This window comes from Cervus elaphus, chromosome 21 (genome assembly GCF_910594005.1).
Source record: "Cervus elaphus chromosome 21, mCerEla1.1, whole genome shotgun sequence".
Classification (NCBI taxonomy): domain Eukaryota; kingdom Metazoa; phylum Chordata; class Mammalia; order Artiodactyla; family Cervidae; genus Cervus; species Cervus elaphus.
Genome location: NC_057835.1, coordinates 4673222 through 4695412, shown reverse-complemented (window position 1 = coordinate 4695412; position 22191 = coordinate 4673222). Strand labels below are relative to the sequence as shown.

Here is a 22191-nt window from a genome sequence, read left to right as displayed (position 1 = left end):
TTTGCATGCATCTGGAGAGAAGACACCATTCTTAATATGCTGAGAAAGAAAAGGCTTCTGTGAGCACACAGCTGAAAATGAGACCCCAGAGCTTGGTTTATCCTCTACAGAAAGGAAAGCCAGCTTCTGAGGTGAACATGTGAGGTCACCTGGAGGAGGTGTAAGATATTCCTGCCATTCTGGAGGACACACACCAATGGCACCATGCCTTTCACTTGAAGACAGCTATCTACATAGCATATCCTCAACAAGAAAATTCTGTGCTTCCTATTTACAGGTGATGCTACTGGTCTAACTCTATTAGATTGGCCAGGAATTTTCCTGTAATGTAAGGTTTCCTACAATGTAAGGATTCCTATAATGTAAGGTTTCTAATCTATATACTCTTGTCACTTTTTCCCCACTGCATTTGTAAAAATTTTGGGGTAGAATTAAAGATAAAACTTGCGTTAATAAAGAAGAAACAGTAACTGACACACTAACAGGAAGGAAACCCATAGTGGGGTTTTCTTAGACCCATGCTGAAAGCAACTGAGCAAGGCAATCATGACAAAAAAGTCACACAAATGTAACAGGCATGCAGATGTCAATTTGCACAATAATTCTGTAATTAGCCAGTGTTATTTGGAGGAAGTAAATATCTTTCGGTTTTATTTGAGGCTGCTTTATTTTGCCCAAAGAAAGATTACTTGGGGTGAAAATATTCACACTAGCAGGATTTCTCTTAGTAGCTGAAATGTTTTAGAAAAATCTTTTATCATCTTTAATACAATTTTCTTGCCCAGATTTTTTTTGTTCTAAACTTCTTATAGGAGAGAAAATTAAATTTGAATATGATTAAATATAATGAATACCTGATTAATATCTTGTCTCTTCCAGTTCTCCAACTTCCATTCTGAAAGATACAAATAAACATGAGTGCTGATGTTAAGAATTAAAAAAAAAAAAAGAAGTTATTTGATTATTGCAGGTGGTCAATGGAAAAAGAAAGTATTGGGACAGTTGATTTTAAGACAAGTGTGAACCATGAGGGTGATAAAAAGGCAGAGTGGCAAACTTTTTTAAACTAGAATTTTAAAAGGGTAACTCAATAATATATATTTGATATTTTCTGTAACAGTTTATTAAACTTCCAAAATGCTCATTAGGGGATAATTGTTTCAAAACATCAAAAGGCTAAGGAAGGAAAGATGGAAGCAAAAGGCACAATGATAACAACCATCACATGACTGCAGTGACAGTCCTGCTTCAGGGAGTCACTACGGCGGCCGACCGTCCATTAGCCACTCTAAGCTTTTCTTTTTTTTGTAATGGCAGCTGCTTGCAAAATACATGAAGTTTTTTAGCTCTGATGCTCCTACCACCACTAATCCCAAATGTGTATGTGCTTAGCAGCTCAGTCGCATCCGACTCTTTGTAACCCCATGGACTGCAGTCCGTTAGGATTCTCTGTCCATGGGGATTCTCCAGGCAAGGATACTGAAGTGGGTTGAAATCAACTGCCAAAATAAAGTTCTGTTTCCTAAGTACAAACATCCTATTTAACCTAGCTTCTACTTAGACCCAATCTAATCCATTTAACGGGCAACCGTGGCAAAGAACCCGCCTGCCAAGCAGGAAACACGGGTGTGATCCCTGGGTCAGGAAGATCCCCTGGAGAAGGAAATGGCAACCCACTCCAGTATTCTTGTCTGGGAAACCCCGTGGACAGAGGAGCCTGGAGGGTTACAGTCCATAGGGTCACAAAGAGTCAGGCACGACTGAGCGACTAAACAACAAAAACAATCTATTAACACAGAGTATAGGAATACAAAATGATGCAGCTGCTTAGGAAAACAGTTTGGCAGTTTGCAAAAAATAAAACATAAGGAACATATGACCTGTTATTACCTGTTATTCCTCCTATAACCAAGGAATCTACCCAAGAGAAATAAAAACACATATCCACACAAACAATTTTATACAAAGGTTCACTGCATCATTGTAATAATAGCCCAAATGTGGGAAACAACCCAAATGTCCATAAGATGATTGAACAAAATATGGTATATACATACAATGGACAGAGGAGTAAGGAGTGACTGCTAATGGATAAGGGTTTTTGTGGGGTGGGGGAGAGCAATGAAATTGCATAGTAGGGGCAAAATCATGTGAATATGCTAAAAAAATATTCAATTACACACTTTTAAAACATGAATTTTATAGTATGAGAAGTACATGTCCAAAAAATTCAAGAAAAGAAAGAATATGTAAGAAAACTTTATTATACAAACCCAAAGGTCTTCTAGCAGAAATACCTAATACAGCTGTGAGTTCACATCCCTGGAGAAGGTTTTAAAAAGAAAATTTCCAGGCCTTACCATGACTCATGGAATCGAAATATCTAGTGATAAGGTCTAGAAATCTGTAATTTTTAAACAATCTGTATTCTTCACTAGCACTTTGAGTGAGTTGACACAACTAAGCCGGAGAAGGACATTCGGAGGAATTTATTTTGTCTGACTAGTAAAAGCTCTGAAATCCTAAAAAGACTCTTACCTTGCAAGAGAACCAGAGCTCCAAGGAAAAAGAAATTCCTTTTTATCATGGATTGAGAAACAAGGGGGCATGCGCAACAGAGAAGGCCTTCAGAAGTACTAGTGACAGTGAAGTGAAAGTTGCTCAGTCGTGTCCAACTCTTTGCGACCCCACAGACTGTGTAGTCCATGGACTTCTCCAGGCCAGAATACTGGAGCGGGTAGCCTTTCCCTTCTCCAGGGGACCTTCCCAACCCAGGGATCAAACCCAGGTCTCCCGCACTGCAGGCAGATTCTTTACCAGCTGAGCCCAAGTACTAGAGACAGGGCAAAATCTGTTCAGTTTTGAAATGTAAATTGTGACATAAATGTGGCTTATCTGATTGATAGTCTTTGCAGGTAAGATCTAAGCCAAGGGTTTAATATGAGTCCTAGAGTAATAAGGTTTGTGAAAAAAGAATAGTACACTTGAACTTTCATAAGGCAAATAATAATGTGTATTTTATGCTGAATATCATAAATGAAATAATATAAATGATACAAAAGTAATACAGAGAAATAGTAATGTCACAAATAACAAAATGAAAGCTATAATTTGGAAAGTCATTTTTTAAAATTAAACTCTGAGTTTTAAAATGTCACATTCATAAAAACAAGAAAGGTAAGTATTCCTACCTTGCAAATATGAGTCATCAAATTTCCGAGCTGACACTTTTTGGGGAAGCCTGATTCCAGCTCCCCAAGTGATAAAAGGAGTACAAGTCTCTAAAGGATGACCAGCTCCAAGGGAGCCTACAAATAAGGCACAAAGAGCAACGTAAGTATATAAAGATGAACCTATATCTGATTAACCTATACCTAAATATTTTTTAATACTTAGTTGTAAAGACCCATAAAGAGCTAATTTCTGCCACCACACTCCCGAAAGGTTGCATCTCTATTTAACAATTAGTTTTAAAATATCCTCAAGGCAAGTTAGAGCAGCAACAACAAACAGGCAAAAAGAAAAACCAGAACATCCGTGGAGTGACTCTGGTTGAAAGAAGATTAAGAATCATAACGACTAAGGCTTGGAGGAGATGCTACCAGAGTGGCACCAAAGGCAGAAACCACAGGGAAGGCTCCTCTGGGGAGTAACTGCCAGGTTTGGGGTGGGCGGTGGAGGCCAGCTCTGCTCTGAAGAGGAAGCAGAGTCTTGGTCTGCTTTTCTTCCCGACCACTCTGGCTGGTGTAGCCAAAACCCCCTGATAAAGTGGGACCCCTTCATCAGAATTCTACACTGTGATTCGGGGACTCAAGTCTCAGCTTCGCCTTGATTTGCTCTCTGGGCACACACTGTGTCTGCCTTGGGAGTCTGGCAGAGTGGACAGTCTCCTCTAGTGGACAAAGTCAGTAGCCCTAGCTCCCCCAGCAACACCACCTTAAACTCACGCACTATGCCATCACATACAGTTACTTCTAGGCAGATAAATGTGGGTTTAGGGGGGAGGGTTCTTCTGTGTGTGTGTGGGGGTGTGTGTGCACACATATGCACACACACAGCTGTGTCTGACTGCAACCCTGTGGACTGTAGCCCTCCAGGCTCTGTCCATGGAACTTTCCTGGCAAGTACACTGGAGGGGGTTGCCATTTCCTACTCCAGGGGATCTTCCCAACCCAGGGACCGAACCCGTGTCTCCTGTCTCCTGCACTGGCAGGCGGGTTCTTTATCAACTGTGCCACCTGGGAAGTCAAATGAGAATATATTCCTTTCATAGTTAGAAGAAAGATTATATAAGATTAGTTCTTTTTACGCTAACATTTTACGCATACTATTATGTGCTAGACACTTTGCATATACTAAGACACCTAATCCTCTTCAATACCCTAAAATATTTGCAAGCTACATTTACCGCTACTTCAATCATAAAGTATGTATCACTTACAGACAGACTAGCCCCAGTCTGTCATTCCATGGTCATCGGTAAAGATAAATGCTGTTTTCCCATCATTTCCATAAACATCTTTAACAGTAGACTCAATTTCTTTCAATTCCTTATCAACTAATTTAATATTGTCTGAATATTCCATTTCAGAAGAGCAAATTAAATTATATTAATTACATTAATTTGGCAAAATCAAATTTATTCAACACGAATTTATGATAAAGTCCATAATTCCTAAAATACTTTTAGATTTCAACCTTAGTGTTTTTAAATCAGAGCTCTGTAGACTGTTAAAAACAATTTTTCCTCTCTTAAATGAGTAAAACAATCTGAAATCATTTTCAAAAATATTGTTTTTTAAAAGTATTGATTAGCAAATAGATTTTCATGAATGCTTTTTAAATCTCAAATGCAACAATGATGACTTTTAAATTCACGTCTCTAATAATGTAAACTATGTTGCTCTTGCCACATTTATCAAACAGGTTAAGTATCACTGTTTCAACTATAGAATATTTTCATGCTTTAGTGTGTTTGTGATATGATATAATACATTTTGAACAAACTATATTTAAGCTTTCCATACAATTAAACAAGGGGGTGATTTAGTGTAAGTTTTATTACTTAAGACAATGCATTGTGTTAAAGAAGAGAAGCACGAGGTATTCATTACTGGAAGTTAATAGACTTTACTGTTAGTTAGACTAATCTAAGTCTAATCCAAAATGAAAAATAAAAGTATAATATGAATTCTTCCTATCTTATGCTCTGCAGAAGTGAGAAAAACAGTTGCTGTTTTATATAAGGAGTGCAACTGAAATATAATATACAAAACCTTATACTATTATCTGCTAGATATAGCACTGATTAAATGGAACGTAAGGAACAGCTAGTTACATCTTTTTGTGATGTAAATACTAGCACCATAAAAATGCTTTTTGTTTCAAAATTTATTAAAATCTTTCTAAAATATAATCTTTCTCTCTCTGCTTTGATAAATGAGTAATATGGAATACACATACAGAACACATTTTACTTATATTAATGTGTAGTGTGGTCACAGCACATGTGATTTTAGCCACAATATCATACTACGTATCATATAAATTAGAATGTATTCTACTTTAGAGTTATTCAAAATATAATTTCTGTTGTGATCATTACAAAGAAAATATCACAGTCCTTTAAAAGTTCAAACAGAACAGGTATTTCCCTCAAAACCATGAAATTGAACACAGCGTTACAATTACCTTGATGATGGTCAATGAGCATGTCCATTTGTGTCTATTCCTAATAAATGTAAGAAAAAAACTATTTTGTCTTCATTTACTTTAGAAAACAAAGATTGGTTGTTTCTGGCGGCATGAAAGAATTCCTATATGTAACAAATCAGTTAAAAATTTTTAGTTCATTAATTTTATTTAAAAAGTAATTCCAATGAAAACATTTAATTAAGCTTATACAGAACTAAAAAATTAAATTGTCCTATTTTGTTTAAATTTGTCCTCAGGACCTACCAACACAAAGTACTTGTCAGTTCAGGCATCTACATTCAAAAAACAAGTGAGCTATTTTCCGCTATTAGGCTGAAAAAAGATGATAGAAAGGGGATCTTGATTTCATGAAGCTCTAATCATACTGGAGAACTATTTTGACACGAGCCAACAATAAAACAGCACTAATGGCAACAATTAGGAACGCTTTATGAGTTTAAAATGTCTTCCTGCTTCTTGTCCCGTGTCAGCACCCGAGTTCAACCATAATCTCTCACTCAGAACATTGCAAATAGCCTATTTCTACCGTCCCAAGACTCGAATCTGTGCTTCACAAGGTATGACAGAAAAATGTCCACATGACAAATAGAAATACAGATCAAAAATGATTAATTTCACAATGATAAACTGGATTCATAAAGCCCTCTACGAAAAGGGTTCATCCTGTACTTACATATACATGAACATGTAAGCAAGTACCTATGGAAAGTACTTCTAAATTATTTTGAATAAGTCACCTGACTGCCAAGATATAGAATTGTTATTCACATAAATGTCTTTCACTATATAAGATGTTAATTTTAACAAGGTATTTAACTTTCCAATAAAAGCCTGAAGTATTCCTTCAACTAACTTTTCATTATTACAAACATTAAAAACATATAAATGGTGCCATTAGAGAAACTACCTATTTCCGAATAGAAAAAAAAAGGAATACAAATGAAATTAAATGTAAATAAATATAAATTAAATATAAATAAACTGAATCATCCTTAAAAGCATAAAATGACCCCCTAGCTTTCATATACATTCTAATTAGCCCCTAAGAAACTTTAAATCCAGATAGAAATGGGAAGTTTTTCAAGAGACAGGACTTATATTCTAAAGATGTAACTGAAAAGCTGACGAGAAACAAAAAAACTTAGCAATTGAGTGGAGTCGAATTTACAATCTGTTTCATGACTGATATTATTCGGCTTTGTAAAAAGTGCTGTTCATTTGAACGTGGACACACGATCTGGGAAACCATGAAACACTAATCTTGCAGAGCTCAACCTGATAGATTCCCATGGCCTTTTAAAAAGTTGGTCTTTTTCACACAAGAGGTGAAATACACTCCTAGCTTCCTCTCCACTCCCGATATTTAGTATAATTATGCCCACCAACTCCCATTTTTTTCCTAGCTCAAAGGCACTCGTTCCTTTTTGTACTTAAATATTTACTATGCATTGTGGGAGAGTGCATGCATTCTCCCTTTTTCTCTAAGTAAAACTTCTGATTTTATGGGAACATGTCAGTGCTTCAAACTTAAAACCTACATATTTGTTATTGTCTTCCACAGCTACCTATCTGTGCTTTTTTGGTTATGGCCAAGGAGACAGAAATCAAACACTTCAGTCAAAAGACGATGTGCCTTCTGAAATAAATTTAACTATTTGTTAAAGTCTTTTTGAAATAAATTTAATTTAGTAGAAGAGAAGGTCCTTTTCAATTCCTTGTATGGTTGACCTAAAACACTGAAACAATGGCTGGAACACCAGCATCTCCTGTCGTAAGACAACTCAGAAGCTAAGGTCATGCTCTGAGGACAGAAGACACACTTAAGAGACCGGGTCTTAATGACACTGGGGAACCACCATGGTAATCTTGGACTACATCAATCCTCGGCTGCCTACTTCTGGCATTATTATTTATTGAGAGACAAACAAACTTTAAAGCAATATTTTTACTCTATTACAGAGCTCCTTTGGAGCCCAAGTTATCATTATGCTGTTGGCCTGAGATACTCTTCTCTATATGCAATCCAGGTCCAACCATTTCTTTGTTTCCTAGGCTTCGCCAGAGATTATCTCAAAACTCAGAGGAAAGTCTTCCTCTAACTGTTCAGCTTAGATTGAACTTTTCTAAAGATATATTCTTAGTCCCTATATTATTCCTTCACACCACTCTTTATTGTGGATGATTTCATATTTTTGTTGTTACCTGACTAATGTACATACTCTATCATATCTTACAAAATTATAGGGAATTTTTTTTTTCTGGTCAATAGCACTGTTGAAATAAGGTAAAAAAGGCATAGAATCAAGCCAGGCACTAACTATATCTGCCTATCCACAATGAATCAAATCCACAATGTTGAACATTTTTAGCTATGTTTAGGAAGTTAGAAGCCAAGGGCCTTGAAACAAATACTAACGTAAGTTGATTATATTAAGAAGTGATACTTACCAAAATCATTTGCTATTTTTGTAAAGAGATTTTATTTAACTTGAAGATTTTCACTTTCAGTTTGAGTAATACAAGAAAATCTTAAGGAAAAAACTTCTAAGAAAAGAAATAGGGTTTATCAAAGAACATATTGAGCACTTAATTTCTGATAAATATGCAGACACCTACTGACTGTTTACAAACAAACAATAAAAAATGACTGTGTTATGGAGAAGCCCACAATGTCAGTCCAGAGACACTACTGGTAAACAAAAGAACAACTAAAGGTCAGTTAATGAATGCCTCTTACAATAGATGAATTATGAGTTCTAATTTGGAGATAAGCAAGAAGACAATGATAGATAGGAGTCAGCCAACATCCAGAGCTGAGATTCTCTCACAACTTTTGAAAACACAAACTCTATTGGATTCCTGGTGAAACTGTGAGGATTGTCACTAACAAATAGTCCAAAAAACCCCCCTCTATTTCTTAAAGAGACTCAAATGTTTTATTATGATTAACTTATGAACTTGTTTTTTTGCTTATCTAATTTTTCTTTACAAATATTTAAACTATCTACCTTATTTAATAATAAATGCTTTAGATTTGAACATTCAAAAGACTTTCACATACATCATCACTGCTTGTAAGAGACGGTTCTGTGGTCAACAAAAGAACAGGAAGGTCATTCTGGGGTGATTCAGCAAACGAGGAATGAAATGTGGGGTTCCTGAATCCCATCCAGGGCTCACTTCACTGTCAGAAGTGTGGAAGTGAAAAGGGTTTACATTTTCAAATTATTTTTTAAAAACCTGTATGGTTATTGTAGAATGTGCAATTTCTTAGAATCCAGTCTTTTCAAAATAGTATGCTACAGTATGGAACTTTCAAATTCATCCAAGCAGAAAAAACTAAGATGCATGTATTAACAAATCAGTTTCTAGCACATTAGGTACAGGTACTAGACAACTAGTGCACATTAGACAAATACCTGCATCTAGTGTGTTACAGGTTAGCCACTCAATAGCACATATCTTCACATGATCAAAAACCCACGTGTCCAGTTGTGTTACATCGTGGGCACCAAAATCCTCACTGGAAGCATCGTAAGTGTGTGCAAAATTATGGTTTCCAAGGTCACCTGAAGAGGAAATTGGGGGGGGGGGGGCGGAAATTTTAATGACATGCCATGGACCATGGTGTATGCTTGAACATATGCTGCTGCTTTTGTTCTCCCAGTAACATTTTCCAATTTTACAGATACAAGTGAGTTGTAATTTAAAATGCTAAGAGAAAAAATCACAACGCTAGTTAGTATACAATAGCGCAAAAGTAAACAACAGAGTTTGTCTTCAAGTAAGGATGAAACTAATCAAAGAATTTGAGCATCTAGGGATGGTACAATCTAAAACAGATTAAATCACCTGTTTTACAAAATTCCCTAACCAAGAAGAAAATTCAAATATTTCAATTCTTTTATTCATAAAACACATGCATTTTTCTCAATATATAAGAAAAAATATTGATAATTGCCAAAGAGTTTGAAAGGGTCAACAAATATATTAATCTTATACACTTGTATGATTTTATTAAGGATCTAATCAACTTAGTGAATTTCTGAGTTAGATAGCCTCTTAAAGGTCATAAGGAAGAGATAAAATAATGATAATCTTTTGTAATAATGACAAGCTAAGCTCTAATGATACTGGTTCTACTCCTCAACCATTCTACTCTTCAAATCCCAAGTAAAGGTCTGAGTGAGACTGCAAGTTACTATAAGAAATGGAACACTTCTATTGGATTGTCTCCAGTTAAGGCTTTGATCCTGTCCTATGAACTGTAGTCAGAAGTAGGGAGGTGAATTTGGTAAGCCATAGCAACTTCATCCTCACCACTACCAAAAAAAGCTTAACTCCTTGCTGCTTGGAAGAAAAGCTATAACCAACCTAGACAGCATATTAAAAAGCAGAGACATTACGTTGCCAACAAAGGTCCATCTAGTCAAAGCTATGTTTTTTCCAGGAGTCATGTGTGGATGTGAGAGTTGGACTATAAAGAAAGCTGAGCACCAAAGAATTGATGCTTTTGAACTGTGGTATTGGAGAAGATTCTTGAGAGTCCCTTGGACAGCAAGGAGATCTAACCAGTCCATCCTAAAGGAAATCAGTCCTGAATATTCATTGGAAGGACTGATGCTGAAGCTGAAGCATCAATACTTTGGCCACCAGATGCAAAGAACTGACTCATTGGATAAGACCCTGATGCTGGGAAAGACTGAAGGCGGGAGGAGAGGGGATGACAGAGGATGAGACGGTTGGATGGCATCACCGACTCAATGGACATGAGTTTGCGTAAACTCTGGGAATTGGTGATGGACAGGGAGGCCTGGCGTGCTGCAGTCCACGGGGTCGCAAAGAGTCCGACACAACTGAGCGACTGAACTGAACTGAGGGAGTATATAAATGGCAAGCAGTATTGAGTTTTTGGACCTGCTCTAAATAATAATGTTCTGTGACTATCATACAGAAAATTCTGAGTATCTGTTTTGCTTTTGAGATACAGAATAATCTTTAATGATCCAATTGTTATAATTTATAGTATAATTATACCCATGGCTAAAGGTCCAAACCTTTTCATTAGGTGAAATGACTATAATGCTCCCACTAAAAAGCACTTAATAACATAAAATTCAAGTGGAATCCAGCTGATTCTAGAAAATGATGCAAATAAATTTTCTCATCAAGAGATGTTCTCATACTTGCAGATTCATGCACAGAAACACAATAAATACAACAAATCTCAATGGCGTGATCTTGAATACATGAAAATAGAAGTTATAAATATAAAGTTTAAATTTTTAAATCTTTATGTGATTATATACTAACTTCTTAATAATCAAAGTGAGTGAACATCATCACAATGAGATCATTCTAATAAGCGTTCTGGTCAATATTTCACATGAATTAACTTATTTAATGCCCAAAACAAACCTGTAAGATAGAAATTATTATTATCACATTTTACAAAAAAGAAAACTGAAATTTAGAGAAGTTATCTAACTTACCCAAGATTAAAAAGCTGTTAGATGTTAGAATCATATACCATTTCACTGAATCCAAGGTATTTAAACTGTATAATCCAACATTTTAAGTACAACTAAGATGAAAAAAAAAATCAAACTCACACATCTATTATAATATACACTCGTTTCAGAGATGTTACATATGTCAAAACATGTATCTCATAATAAGTAAAATGTATATATTTTAAATTACCATATTGATTTATTGCCTACTTAATATATGGGGAAATACAATCAGTGACTCCTACCTTTGGTAAACGGTCACGATGTCTGGGCTTCCCCAGGACCATGTGTACCTGGTTTCATTAAGAACAGAATCAAATTCTACAGGATTTTCCTTCCATCCTTCAGGTAATTGAGAAAAAAAACAAACAATGACAATTCAGGTATGGCTCCTGAAGAAGTATTTTTCAAATAACAACAAAGAGGATTAACTGCAGAACAAATGCAAAACTAACAACAGATTTTGTTATCTGTATTATACTACAAATTTTTTTTTTTAAAAAAGCTTACAACAGTTAATTGACTTCTTACTAAAATACAGAATCACTTTTGAACTTTTGAGAGTTAACATCTAGGAAAACCAGAGATCTACCCAATCATATTCTATCAACAGGACAGGATGATACAAGATTAAAGTTTTATTCTTCAGTCAGTCCCAGTGAGTGTTTAAGTGACTTAGGTAAGCTAAATGACTTGTCAAAAGGATCTCAAAATGTACTTCGCTTTGTGTTATGATTCAGTATTAAAGAAGCAATATTTATGCAATCAATCTCCTCACGTGATAAAATCATTTAAAGAGACAGTACCTTTGGCAACTGCGCTGACATCTTCATAAAACCCTGCAATCATGGTCACGTGCCCGGGCCGATACTCGGTCGGCACACGTGTGTGAGAGATGCCCCAGCTGCCTTCGTTCATTATGACATTCCTGAAAGGTATCACAGACAAGGAGTCAGCACACACTATGACCACATGCTCTGGTAAGGCTTTAGAAAAACAAGATCACCACAGAAGAAATCCAATCAAAAGAAGGAGTCAAAATTTAAGAAGGAACATTTCTGATCCCAGCTGGGCTCAGCCCAGTTCCTCCCACCAGACGGATTCCGCGGCATAAGAAAGCCCAAGGAACTTTCTTAGACAAGGAACCACCCAACCACTGCACAGAATCACAAAACAAAATAGAGGCTACAGCTCTAAGTCACAAAGTATTGAAACGCTGTGCTACATAAGAAATCACTGATACACAAAGTATTACTTTGTCAATGTTAAATTTCACTAGGTGTGATGATGGTTTTGTGATCATGTTGAAGTCCTTGTTCTTAGGAGATACACACTGAAGTGTTTAGGGGTAAAGTGTTAAAATACTTTGCTTTCAAATTATTCAGGAAAAAATAAAGTTTAAGTGTGTATATGTGTGTGTGTGTATTGAGACAGAAAATGCAAATATGAAAAATGTTTAAAATGGTCATATCTAGATTAAGGATATACAGATGAATATTCATGATATAATCCTTTCAACATTTCTGTAGTTAAAAGTTTTTTAAAAATAAAAAATTAAGAGAGGAAACAGCTATACTCTCAATTAGGAGTTAAATATTCTTTCTAAATTTGAGATTCAGTTTAGTTCAGTCGCTCAGTCATGTCCGACTCTTTGCGATCCCATGAATTGCAGCACGCCAGGCCTCCCTGTCCATCACCAACTCCCAGTGTTTATTCAAACTCCATCGAGTCAGTGATGCCATCCCGCCATCTCATCCTGTCGTCCCCTTCTCCTCATGCCCCCAATCCCTCCCAGCATCAGGGTCTTTTCCAATGAGTCAACTCGTCGCATAAGGTGGCCAAAGTATTGGAGTTTCAGCTTCAACATCAGTCCTTCAAATGAACACTCAGGACTGATCTCTTTTAGGATGGACTGGTTGGATCTCCTTGCAGTCCAAGGGACTCTCAAGAGTCTTCTCCAACACCACAGTTCAAAAGCATCAATTCTTCGGCACTCAGCTTTCTTCACAGTCCAACTCTCACATCCATACATGACCACCAGAAAAACCATAGCCTTCACTAGATGGACCTTTGTTGGCAAAATAATGTGTCTGCTTTTTAATATGCTGTCTAGGTTGGTCATAACTTTCCTTCCAAGGAGTAAGCGTCTTTTCATTTCATGGCTGCGATCACCATCTGCAGTGATTTTGGAGCCCCCCAAAATAAAGTCTGACACTGTTTCCACTGTCTCCCCATCTATTTGCCATGAAGTGATGGGACCAGATGCTATGATCTTAGTTTTCTGAATGTTGAGCTTTAAGCCAACTTTTTCACTCTTCTCTTTCACTTTCATCAAGAGGCTCTTTAGTTCCTCTTCACTTTCTGCCATAAGGGTGGTGTCATCTGCATATCTGAGGTTATTGAGATTAAAACAAGTCAAAAGTTTGTTTTGCTAAAATGTATCACCATTCTTTAAGCTAAGGGTGATTTGCAAAATCTGGAGAAAAATGCAAAAGCAACAGTAATGCCATTGCAGGTGAAAGGCCAGCAGAGCAACAAGTTATGAAACATGAATTCATTTGTAACAGTTTTCAAGCTGAACTCTCAACTCTCAAAATGTTCTGGAGAGAAGTACCTAAAAGTGCTGATTTAGATACTTTTAATTGACTTATTTTGGTAAAATACATACATAAAACATAAAAGGCTTGAAAAACCATTAAACCACATGTTAAGAGAGAAATATTTTCTAACTTCTTCAGTTCTATAGTGGAAACTGAACTCAAGCAAAAACAGGGAGGTATAAAGCAATGTGGATACTTCTCTTGAGAAACATTTTGATCAGATCGTATTTTTAAAGAAACGAAGAACACCCCGGGGAGACACAGGCGCTGTCAGAGACGCTCATCTTTGCCTGAACAACCAGTCTATTTTAATGTCATTAACTTTGCAGTGAACTACATTCCTCTCCTCTCTATGACAACTAAGAAATGCAACCAAATATATCACCCCAATTTTTAAACTAGTCATAGAAATTTATGTTACATATTTTTGTGTACTGAACCTAACCCTGACAACCTTATTTTCCTACTCGTATTTTCCTATTGCCCTGAGTTGCCTGTTTCTTTGTATCCTTTAATATATTCTGCATTTCTTTGACGCACCATAAATTTATTCCTGGAAATCTGACATAGAATTCAGGTTCATTCATTCTTCTAGCAGTCAACAAATACTGATTAACTGCCCAATATGTTTTAGGCACCAGAGATAATGTAGTGTACAAAACAAAGTCCCTGCCTTAGAGGAAGTTGTACATGCTAAGTAGTACTATAAAGAAAATCAAAACAGGGTAGAGGCATAGGAAGCAATGGTGACAGGTAGGGACAGGGGAAAGACAGACAATTTCAGATAAACTTCCCTTGAATTTGAGTTTTAATCTCTCCACAGTAGCATTAGGAAGGGCTTTTGAGGGGCTTGCTATGAATGAAAAAAATAAAGAATAGTTGATTGCAAGAACCCCACAGGTCCAAAAAATTAAATATTTCTTTTCAAAGCCACTTAACAGAATCCAAAATTATCATATTACATAGCGATATAAATTTGGAAGGCTTTATTTTATAGAAAACATATTTTGAATAGAAATTTATATTTTTTAGCTAAATACCTTTGTAATTGGCAATTCACTGAAATTTATGCTTGTCATTACTTAAAAATTGACCAGTCTTACTTTAGAAAACAGAAAAAAAGATAATGTACTGAGTTGTAAGCCAGGATTCAGAACTCAGGACAAGTGAGGCCAAGCAGCTAAGGTCATGCATTTTGACTACCTGGTATCAACTTCCACAATAACAGAAGTAACTGTAGAAGGGAACACACTTGCTAATTTCTATGACAAAGGCAGAGGCATATGTGCCCTACTCTCTTTTTCATCATCACCTCTCTACCCAATGTGAGATAAACATTATTAGCGTAACAATTTCCAGAGATGTCTTTGTACCAGCTGACATGCTTACTAACAAATGGTGCCCTAGAATTTCCATCTTCGTTTAATTCATAAAGTTTATCTGCTCGCAGGCCATCAGCGACAAACAGCACTAATCGTTTTGCTGGGGGAGGCAGGGGTGTAAACTGAGGAGTCATTCCATGAACCAAAGGAGAGGTAAAATACATGTCGAAGATGGGGGCGAAGAACACGAAGTGCACAAGCAAGCCCAAAGCAACGTACAGCAGCATATCCAGGGGAACTAATCCCCAAGAGAAACTGGAAAGAGGGAGCAAAACTAAATCTGGTAAGCCTTAGTGCAAACAAGTATGTTTTCAACTTACTTGATGACTAGAGCTGCCTGCCTCATTTTTCAGTCTCAAAAAACTTCTTAGGTTGGTGGACACTTTTTATTTCCTCCGTCTTTCAATAAGCTTCATTGTTATGCGGCTACTTGCCTTATCTACACGGGTAATTGTTTTCAAGTTGTGGCTAAGAGGGCTTCCCTAGTGGCTCAAACCGTAAAGAATACGCTGGCAAAGCGGGAGACCTGGGTTCGGTCCCTGGCTTGGGAAGATCCCCTGGAGATGTGGAATGGCAACCCACTCTAGTATTCTGGCCTGGAGAATTCTAGGGACAGAGGAGCCTGGCGGGCTCTAGTCCATGGGGTCATGAAGACTTGGACACGACTAAGCGACTTAAAAAGAGAGAAGAGAGTTCTTAACATAAGATCTACCTTCTTAAATTTTTACGTGTAAAATACAGTATTTCAAACTATACGCACTGTTGTACATCAGATCTTGACAACTTATTCACTTTGCAAAAGTGAGATTTTACAGTCATGGAACATCACCCCCCACCCCCACCCATCATGAGTTTGACTCTTCTGGATTATCTCAGACAAGGAGAAATGTGCACATCTGTCCTCCTGTGACTGACTTGTTTCACTGAGCATTATGTCCTCAATGCCATAACCATTACATTGGCCAAAACTTGTTATTGTAATCTGTTTAATTTTGTACAGTCTGTTAACTTATTGTGGTTTTAATGTACATTTCCCTGGTGATCAATAATGTCGAGCTACTTTACATGAATGTAATGGACATTTTTTAATCCTCTTTTATCCCCTTTTCATTTTTTTAACTGTGTTTTTAAACACTGTGTTTAACTGTGTTTTTCAAAATTTTTTCAAATTTACTTAAAAATTCTGAAAGTTCAATGAATTAACTTTTCTTTGGTGATTGTATGTTGTGTTCCACCTAGGGAATTTTTGTAGATGACAACACTTTCTTTAGTACAGACTTTCAATATTTTTATTTTAAAACAATTTCAAGTCCAGAGAAAAGCTGCAGTAATGGTACAAACATCCATATACCCCTAAGCCATGTATCTCTAACATTATCATTTTTCTCTGGTCCTTGCCTTGTCTCTTTAACTTATCCCTCTCGTGTGTGAGTGTGGGTGTGTGTGTGTGGGGGGGGCAGGAGTATACTTCAGTGTTTATTTTCTGACAATAATGATACTCCCTTATGTACCTACGGTGGTTACCAACTTCAATAAACTCAACGTCAGTATTTTACCTAATCTACCATTTATACTCCAACTTTTTGAAGTGTCCCAGTAATGTTCTTCACAGCATTTTTATAGCTTTATTAAGGCATAACTGGCCTGTAATAAGCTGTGTACATATTTAAGTGTATAATAATCACAGGAGAGTGAACATACTCATAATCCTCAAAAGTTTCCTCATGCCCCTGTGGCTCATCCCTATATATTTCACTTTTTGATGTTATTGTAAATGGCATTTATTTCAGTTTCCCCTCGTTAGTTTTTAAATTACCACTGATTTTTATATATTCACCTTGCATTCTGCAACAGTGAAAAACTGTTATAGTAGTTTTTATGTAGATGCCTTTTGATTTTCCAAGGAGAAAAATTATGTCACCTGTGAATAAAAGGACTTCTTCCTTATCAATCTATACACTTTTAATTTATGTCTCATGCTTGTACTGGCCAGGACTTCTAGTGTAATGTTGAGTAGGTGTGGAAACAACAGAAATCCTGCCGTGTTTCCAGTCTTAGGATGAAAGTTGTCAGGTTTTTTTCAGAGACTCCTTTTGTTGCATTAAAGAAGTTCTCTTTTACTCTCAATATGCAGTTTTAAAGTTGTGAATGAAAAATGCCAGATTTTGTCAAGTGCTTTTGACAAAAGCAAAAGTGAGAGGGGCAGATCACATGAGATCCTGTCCAGTGAGAGGGCCATGGCTATCTGGCTTTTCTCTTTTGGTCTCTCCTGGTGTGGGATCTTCTGGTGTGGGGCCTCTCCTGGTGTGGGATCTCCTGATGTGGGGCCTCTCCTGGTGTGGAGGTCTCCTGGTGTGGGGCCTCTCCTGGTGTGGGATCTCCTGATGTGGGGCTTCTCCTGGTGTGGGATCTCCTGGTGTGGGGCCTCTCCTGATGTGGGGCCTCTCCTGGTGTGGGATCTCCTGGTGTGGGGCCTCTCCTGGTGTGGGGCCTCTCCTGATGTGGGGCCTCTCCTGGTGTGGGATCTCTCCTGGTGTGGGGCCTCTCCTGGTGTGGGTTCTCCTGGTGTGGGGCCTCTCCTGGTGTAGGATCTCCTGGTGTAGGATCTCCTGGTGTGGGGCCTTTCCTGGTGTGGGGCCTCTACAATGATGGAGTTTCAAATGTTAAATCAAGCTAGGGTTCCCAGAATAAACTGAACTTAATCATTAAGTATTATCCTTTCTATATACTCTTGGGTTTTATTTGCTAAAATATTTAGCATTTTAAATTAATATTTATTAGTGATATTAGACTATATTTTTTTTTGTAATGTCTTTCTCTGGTTTTGGTGTCAGACAATGCATTAGGAAGTGCTATTACCTTTTATTTTTTGGAAGAGTTTGTGTAGAATTAGTACTATTTCTTCCTTTATTGTGTAACAGGATATCAATGGCTCAGAGTTTCCTTTGTTGGAAGGTTTTTAACTATAAATTCAATTTCTTCATATCCAGAGAGATAGATACTAAGATTATTTACTAGTTGCTGAGTAAGTTTTGGTACTTGTATCTTTTGTCCATTTGTCCATTTCATCCAAATTGTCAAATTTATTATGACAAAACGGTCCATAATATTCTGTTCACTTATTCTTTCTTCTGTTCTCTAGCTCAGAACTCTTCTATCAGGTATCATATTTAGTTATGCAAAGTAACTCATTTTTCAACTCATTTTAATTCATTTCAGTAAGATCTTAAACTCGATTTACAACTAAAGTACATATGGTATCTACCTAGATGTAGAGAAGCTCCCATTGACTTAAATACTCCTCTCTACCATGGAAACCTGAGTACCCTCATCATGTTCATTAATAAGGAAATCTCTTTATCATTTCTCACTTTATTTTGCATTTACAAATAAAACTCCCTGGACTTATGTTCTTTCTTTTCCCCACTGTTGTTACACAACTTTTCTGTAAAAAGTATCAAAGTGTCAAAAGTATCAAAGTGTGTTAAAGGATAATACAAATTTTCCACTACCCTAAAGCTTACTGAAGTAGTAAAACAAACATTTGAGAACTTTGACCCTGAAGCTGTAATAGCTAACACAAAAATCTAGCTCTCTCACATAGTAACAGTGGGATCTTAGTCGGTCCCTCCCCGGCACTTTCGAGCATCACTTCCTCAGGGACTACTCAGTCCAAATCAGAAGCTCAACCCTTTACTTCAGTTTATAACTACACAGCTATGACTCTGACTATTTGTAGTAATGTCTGCCTCTGTAACTTCATGCTGATTCCAGCAAGACAGGCTTTCTCCAGTACTCCGCCCAGTGCTGGGCACTTAGTCAGGGCTATTAAATAACCTAGGACTGTCCATTCAATGGTATGTGTGATATGCACTGTAGCCACTAGAGGCTGCCTTGCTTCTCTATTTATTCCCCAAGAACAGACACAAGAGCAGTGAAGATTCAAGATAAATACAACCACAGTAACTTTCACATTTGTCATTTACACCAGTGTTCTTGCCTGGAGAATCCCAGGGACTGCAGAGCCTGATGGGCTGCCATCTATGGGGTCGCACAGAGTCAGACACAACTGAAGCGACTTAGCAGCAGCAGCGGTGGCATACATAAAATTTCAGTGATTCCAAAATATCATCCTTCACATGCTACTTAATTATAGCTATGCACATATAATTAAGCACTATTATCATTTAATATTTCTCTTTTTTAAAAACCATTTTTTATTCAAATTTAGTGAAAAAGAACTTCTTCATGGGTGAATCATTTGGAAATCACCTAAAAAAATGAATAACTACTAAAATGTTTAAAATACACATAACCATGTATCAATAAAAGTCATTTAACTTATACCTCTGGGATGTTTACCACACACTGAAAAACAATGTCAAAAATTAGAATATGTAAAAATGTATAAAAAATTAGATATTTATAAAACTTTACATCAATGAAAAACTTGCACTGAAAATATTACTTGTGGTTATTTTAAGAGTACTAAAACAAAAAAATAATTTTTTAATCAAGAAAACAATTGAAGTGCTTGGAAAAAAGTGATCTTTTATATTTTTTTTTTATCACTAACATACAAGCATCAATGTCTATCCAGATTATTCAGTGAAACACTGGCTGTAAAGACCTAGATTAATGCAAAACTTGGTAAGTAGAAGGAAAATTCCTCAACAATATTAATGGCATTTATTATTAAATATAAATCAGCAATTGTTAATAATATCTTAGTATGCACTATTAATATTTCTTCAACATTTTTAATTGATAAGGAAATCTCTATGCACTGTGGAAGAGAAAGGTACTTACTGAGACAACTGGCCAGTTGATTTGTTAGCGGCTTGGAAGGTCACATTAACAAGTCCATGATTACAGGATATGAGGTAGAACCAGGGAATTACAGATGTGTCATAGGAAGCTGCTTATCAAGGAAGAACTTCTATATCCCACTTCTTACAACTCTCTGAGGAAACATATTTTAAGTCTATTATCAATTTTCATTTTAGAAGTCAGACCCTAAAAGATATTCCCTTTGGGGCCTACTTTGGGGCAATTAGCTTTTTCTGGCTAACGCTACTAAATGAGTGACATCAGGTTTGTTTCACTTTACTTTTAAAAATCTGTCAAATATTGTCAAGATATACGAGTAGTACATTAATTGATAAATGATTGTAACATTTGTTGTGTTCTAGGTACCAGGTACTGTGACAAACACATTCCTAAGTCTGTGTACTTTAAGTATCTCCTTGACAGAGGAGGCTGAGATGAGTCAAGTAACTTTTTAAAAGTCTCAAGGCAAATCATTGGCAGGACGGGGATATGAACTGCATGCAGGCTCTTCAACCTAATAAGCACAGTCCTTGAGAGGAAGACCCTAAGTGTGGGGACCTTAAGTACAACAGATGTGTAAAATTCCCATTATACAGGCGGAAATACTGCATATAAATAACCCATTTCTAAACATGCTTTTTCCACGCCATTCCCTAATCCTTCCCATTTTTCCATTCCAGAAAGTGGTTCCATCTTCAATCTCTCTGGCAACTCAATTACAATAAAGATCAGCAAACCTTTTAGCTAAGGACTATGAAACAACACTGGTGTCTCTTTTGATACTATTTTCCTAAGATCTGGGATTTTTTTCCCATGCTTTTCTTCAATACATGGCATGCTCGCGCGCACACACACACACACACACACATAAATTTAGAATTAAACACTAGGAGTAATGTTCTGTTAAAAAAAAAAAATGCTTCCAATTCTTAGTATTAAAAGCACCAAAAAAACTTCTACCGAAAACAAAACAGATACCCCAAGTTCAGTTCAGTGGCTCAGTCGTGTCTGACTCTTTGCAACCCCATGGACTGCATCATGCCAGGCTTCCCTGTCCATCACTAACTCCCGGAGCTTGCTCAAACTCATGTCAATTGAGTTGGTGATGCCATCCTGCCATCTCATCCTCTGTCATCCCCTTCTCCTCCTGCCCCCAATCCCTCCCAGCATCAGCGTCTTCTCCAATGAGTCAGTTCTTCGCATGAGGTGGCCAAAGTATTGGAGTTTCAGCTTCAGCATCAGTCCCTCCAATGAATATTCAGTACTGATTTCCTTTAGGATGGACTGGCTGGATCTCCTTGCTCTGCAAGGGACTCTCTGAGGGACAGCATTTGATGTTTTGAAGCGTCCCCATTGTGCAAGCTGTGTATTAAATCACAAGTGCTTACTGCGCTCCTAATAGTTTGTTACCGAAGTCGAGACTATCGGGATATTTGCAGATCCAAGCAGATCCCAACGTCCCCGCTGCATGTTCCATTGGCTCTGTCCCTGTGCCGCACCCAGCCCCCCGGGTCCCGCAGGCACGAGGCTGGGAGGGCGAGAAAGAGGAAGCAAGCCCCCTTCTGATCACCGGCCCTGCCCGGCACCGGCCACCCCCGCGGGGAAAACGTCAGCAGCGGGCAGCGCACACCGCAGGAGCGAAGGAAGGGGGGCGGCGCACCCCGGCGAGCGCCACTGTCGGGCCGGTCCCTGCCTCCACTTCTCCCGGACTCTACCTGGGCTTGAGCAGGTCAGGCCTGACCTCGGGAACGAGGTCTCGTCAGCGCGAAGGCGGGGCCCGGCTGCGAGTCAGAGCTCCTCTCCAGCCCAGAAGAGAAGCTTCCTAAGCCACCATCACAAACGCCCCCCAACCACGAAACGACCCTGACACTTACCTGGCCAGAAGCTACTCTCGCGATAATTCCCGGGTCAATCCTCCGTGACTCCAATCCCCGCCCCTACCTCCTGCGACCAATCAAAAAGGAGTGGGGTGGGGCTTTGTTTTTGAGCAGGGGGCGGGGCCCCTCAGTCTGCTCGCCAGCGTGGGGAGCAGGCGGGGCGGGGCGGGGAGAGGGGCGGGGCACGCGCCATTTCTCGCGAGACCGGGGACCAGGAAGACGCCCGCAGAGCCGGGCTGCTGGTGCAGATGCGGCTGAGGTAGTGGCTGCTGCT

The 22191-nt window shown here is 37.9% G+C and overlaps 1 protein-coding gene across 2 annotated transcripts in view; it reads right to left on the bottom strand.

Annotated features, from left to right (window-relative positions):
* Positions 1-21898, bottom strand: part of LOC122678993 (GPI ethanolamine phosphate transferase 1-like) — a 28684-nt gene extending 6786 nt beyond the window's left edge. Inside the window, exons 1-8 of one of the 2 annotated variants that reach the window (XR_006336307.1) lie at positions 21756-21898; positions 20020-20173; positions 12035-12156; positions 11474-11570; positions 9135-9284; positions 5692-5816; positions 3192-3308; positions 855-895 (exon numbers count right to left, since the gene is read on the bottom strand). Coding sequence is in view for 1 of the 2 variants with exons in the window: in XM_043879185.1 (XP_043735120.1) it covers positions 855-895; positions 3192-3323; positions 5691-5731; positions 11474-11570; positions 12035-12146 (423 nt within the window). In the remaining variant the exon portion in view is untranslated. Of the gene's footprint in view, positions 1-854; positions 896-3191; positions 3324-5690; positions 5817-9134; positions 9285-11473; positions 11571-12034; positions 12157-20019; positions 20174-21755 lie in introns of both variants that reach the window. The other variant, XM_043879185.1, reaches the window with a different exon arrangement.
* Between the last annotated feature and the right edge of the window lie 293 nt (positions 21899-22191).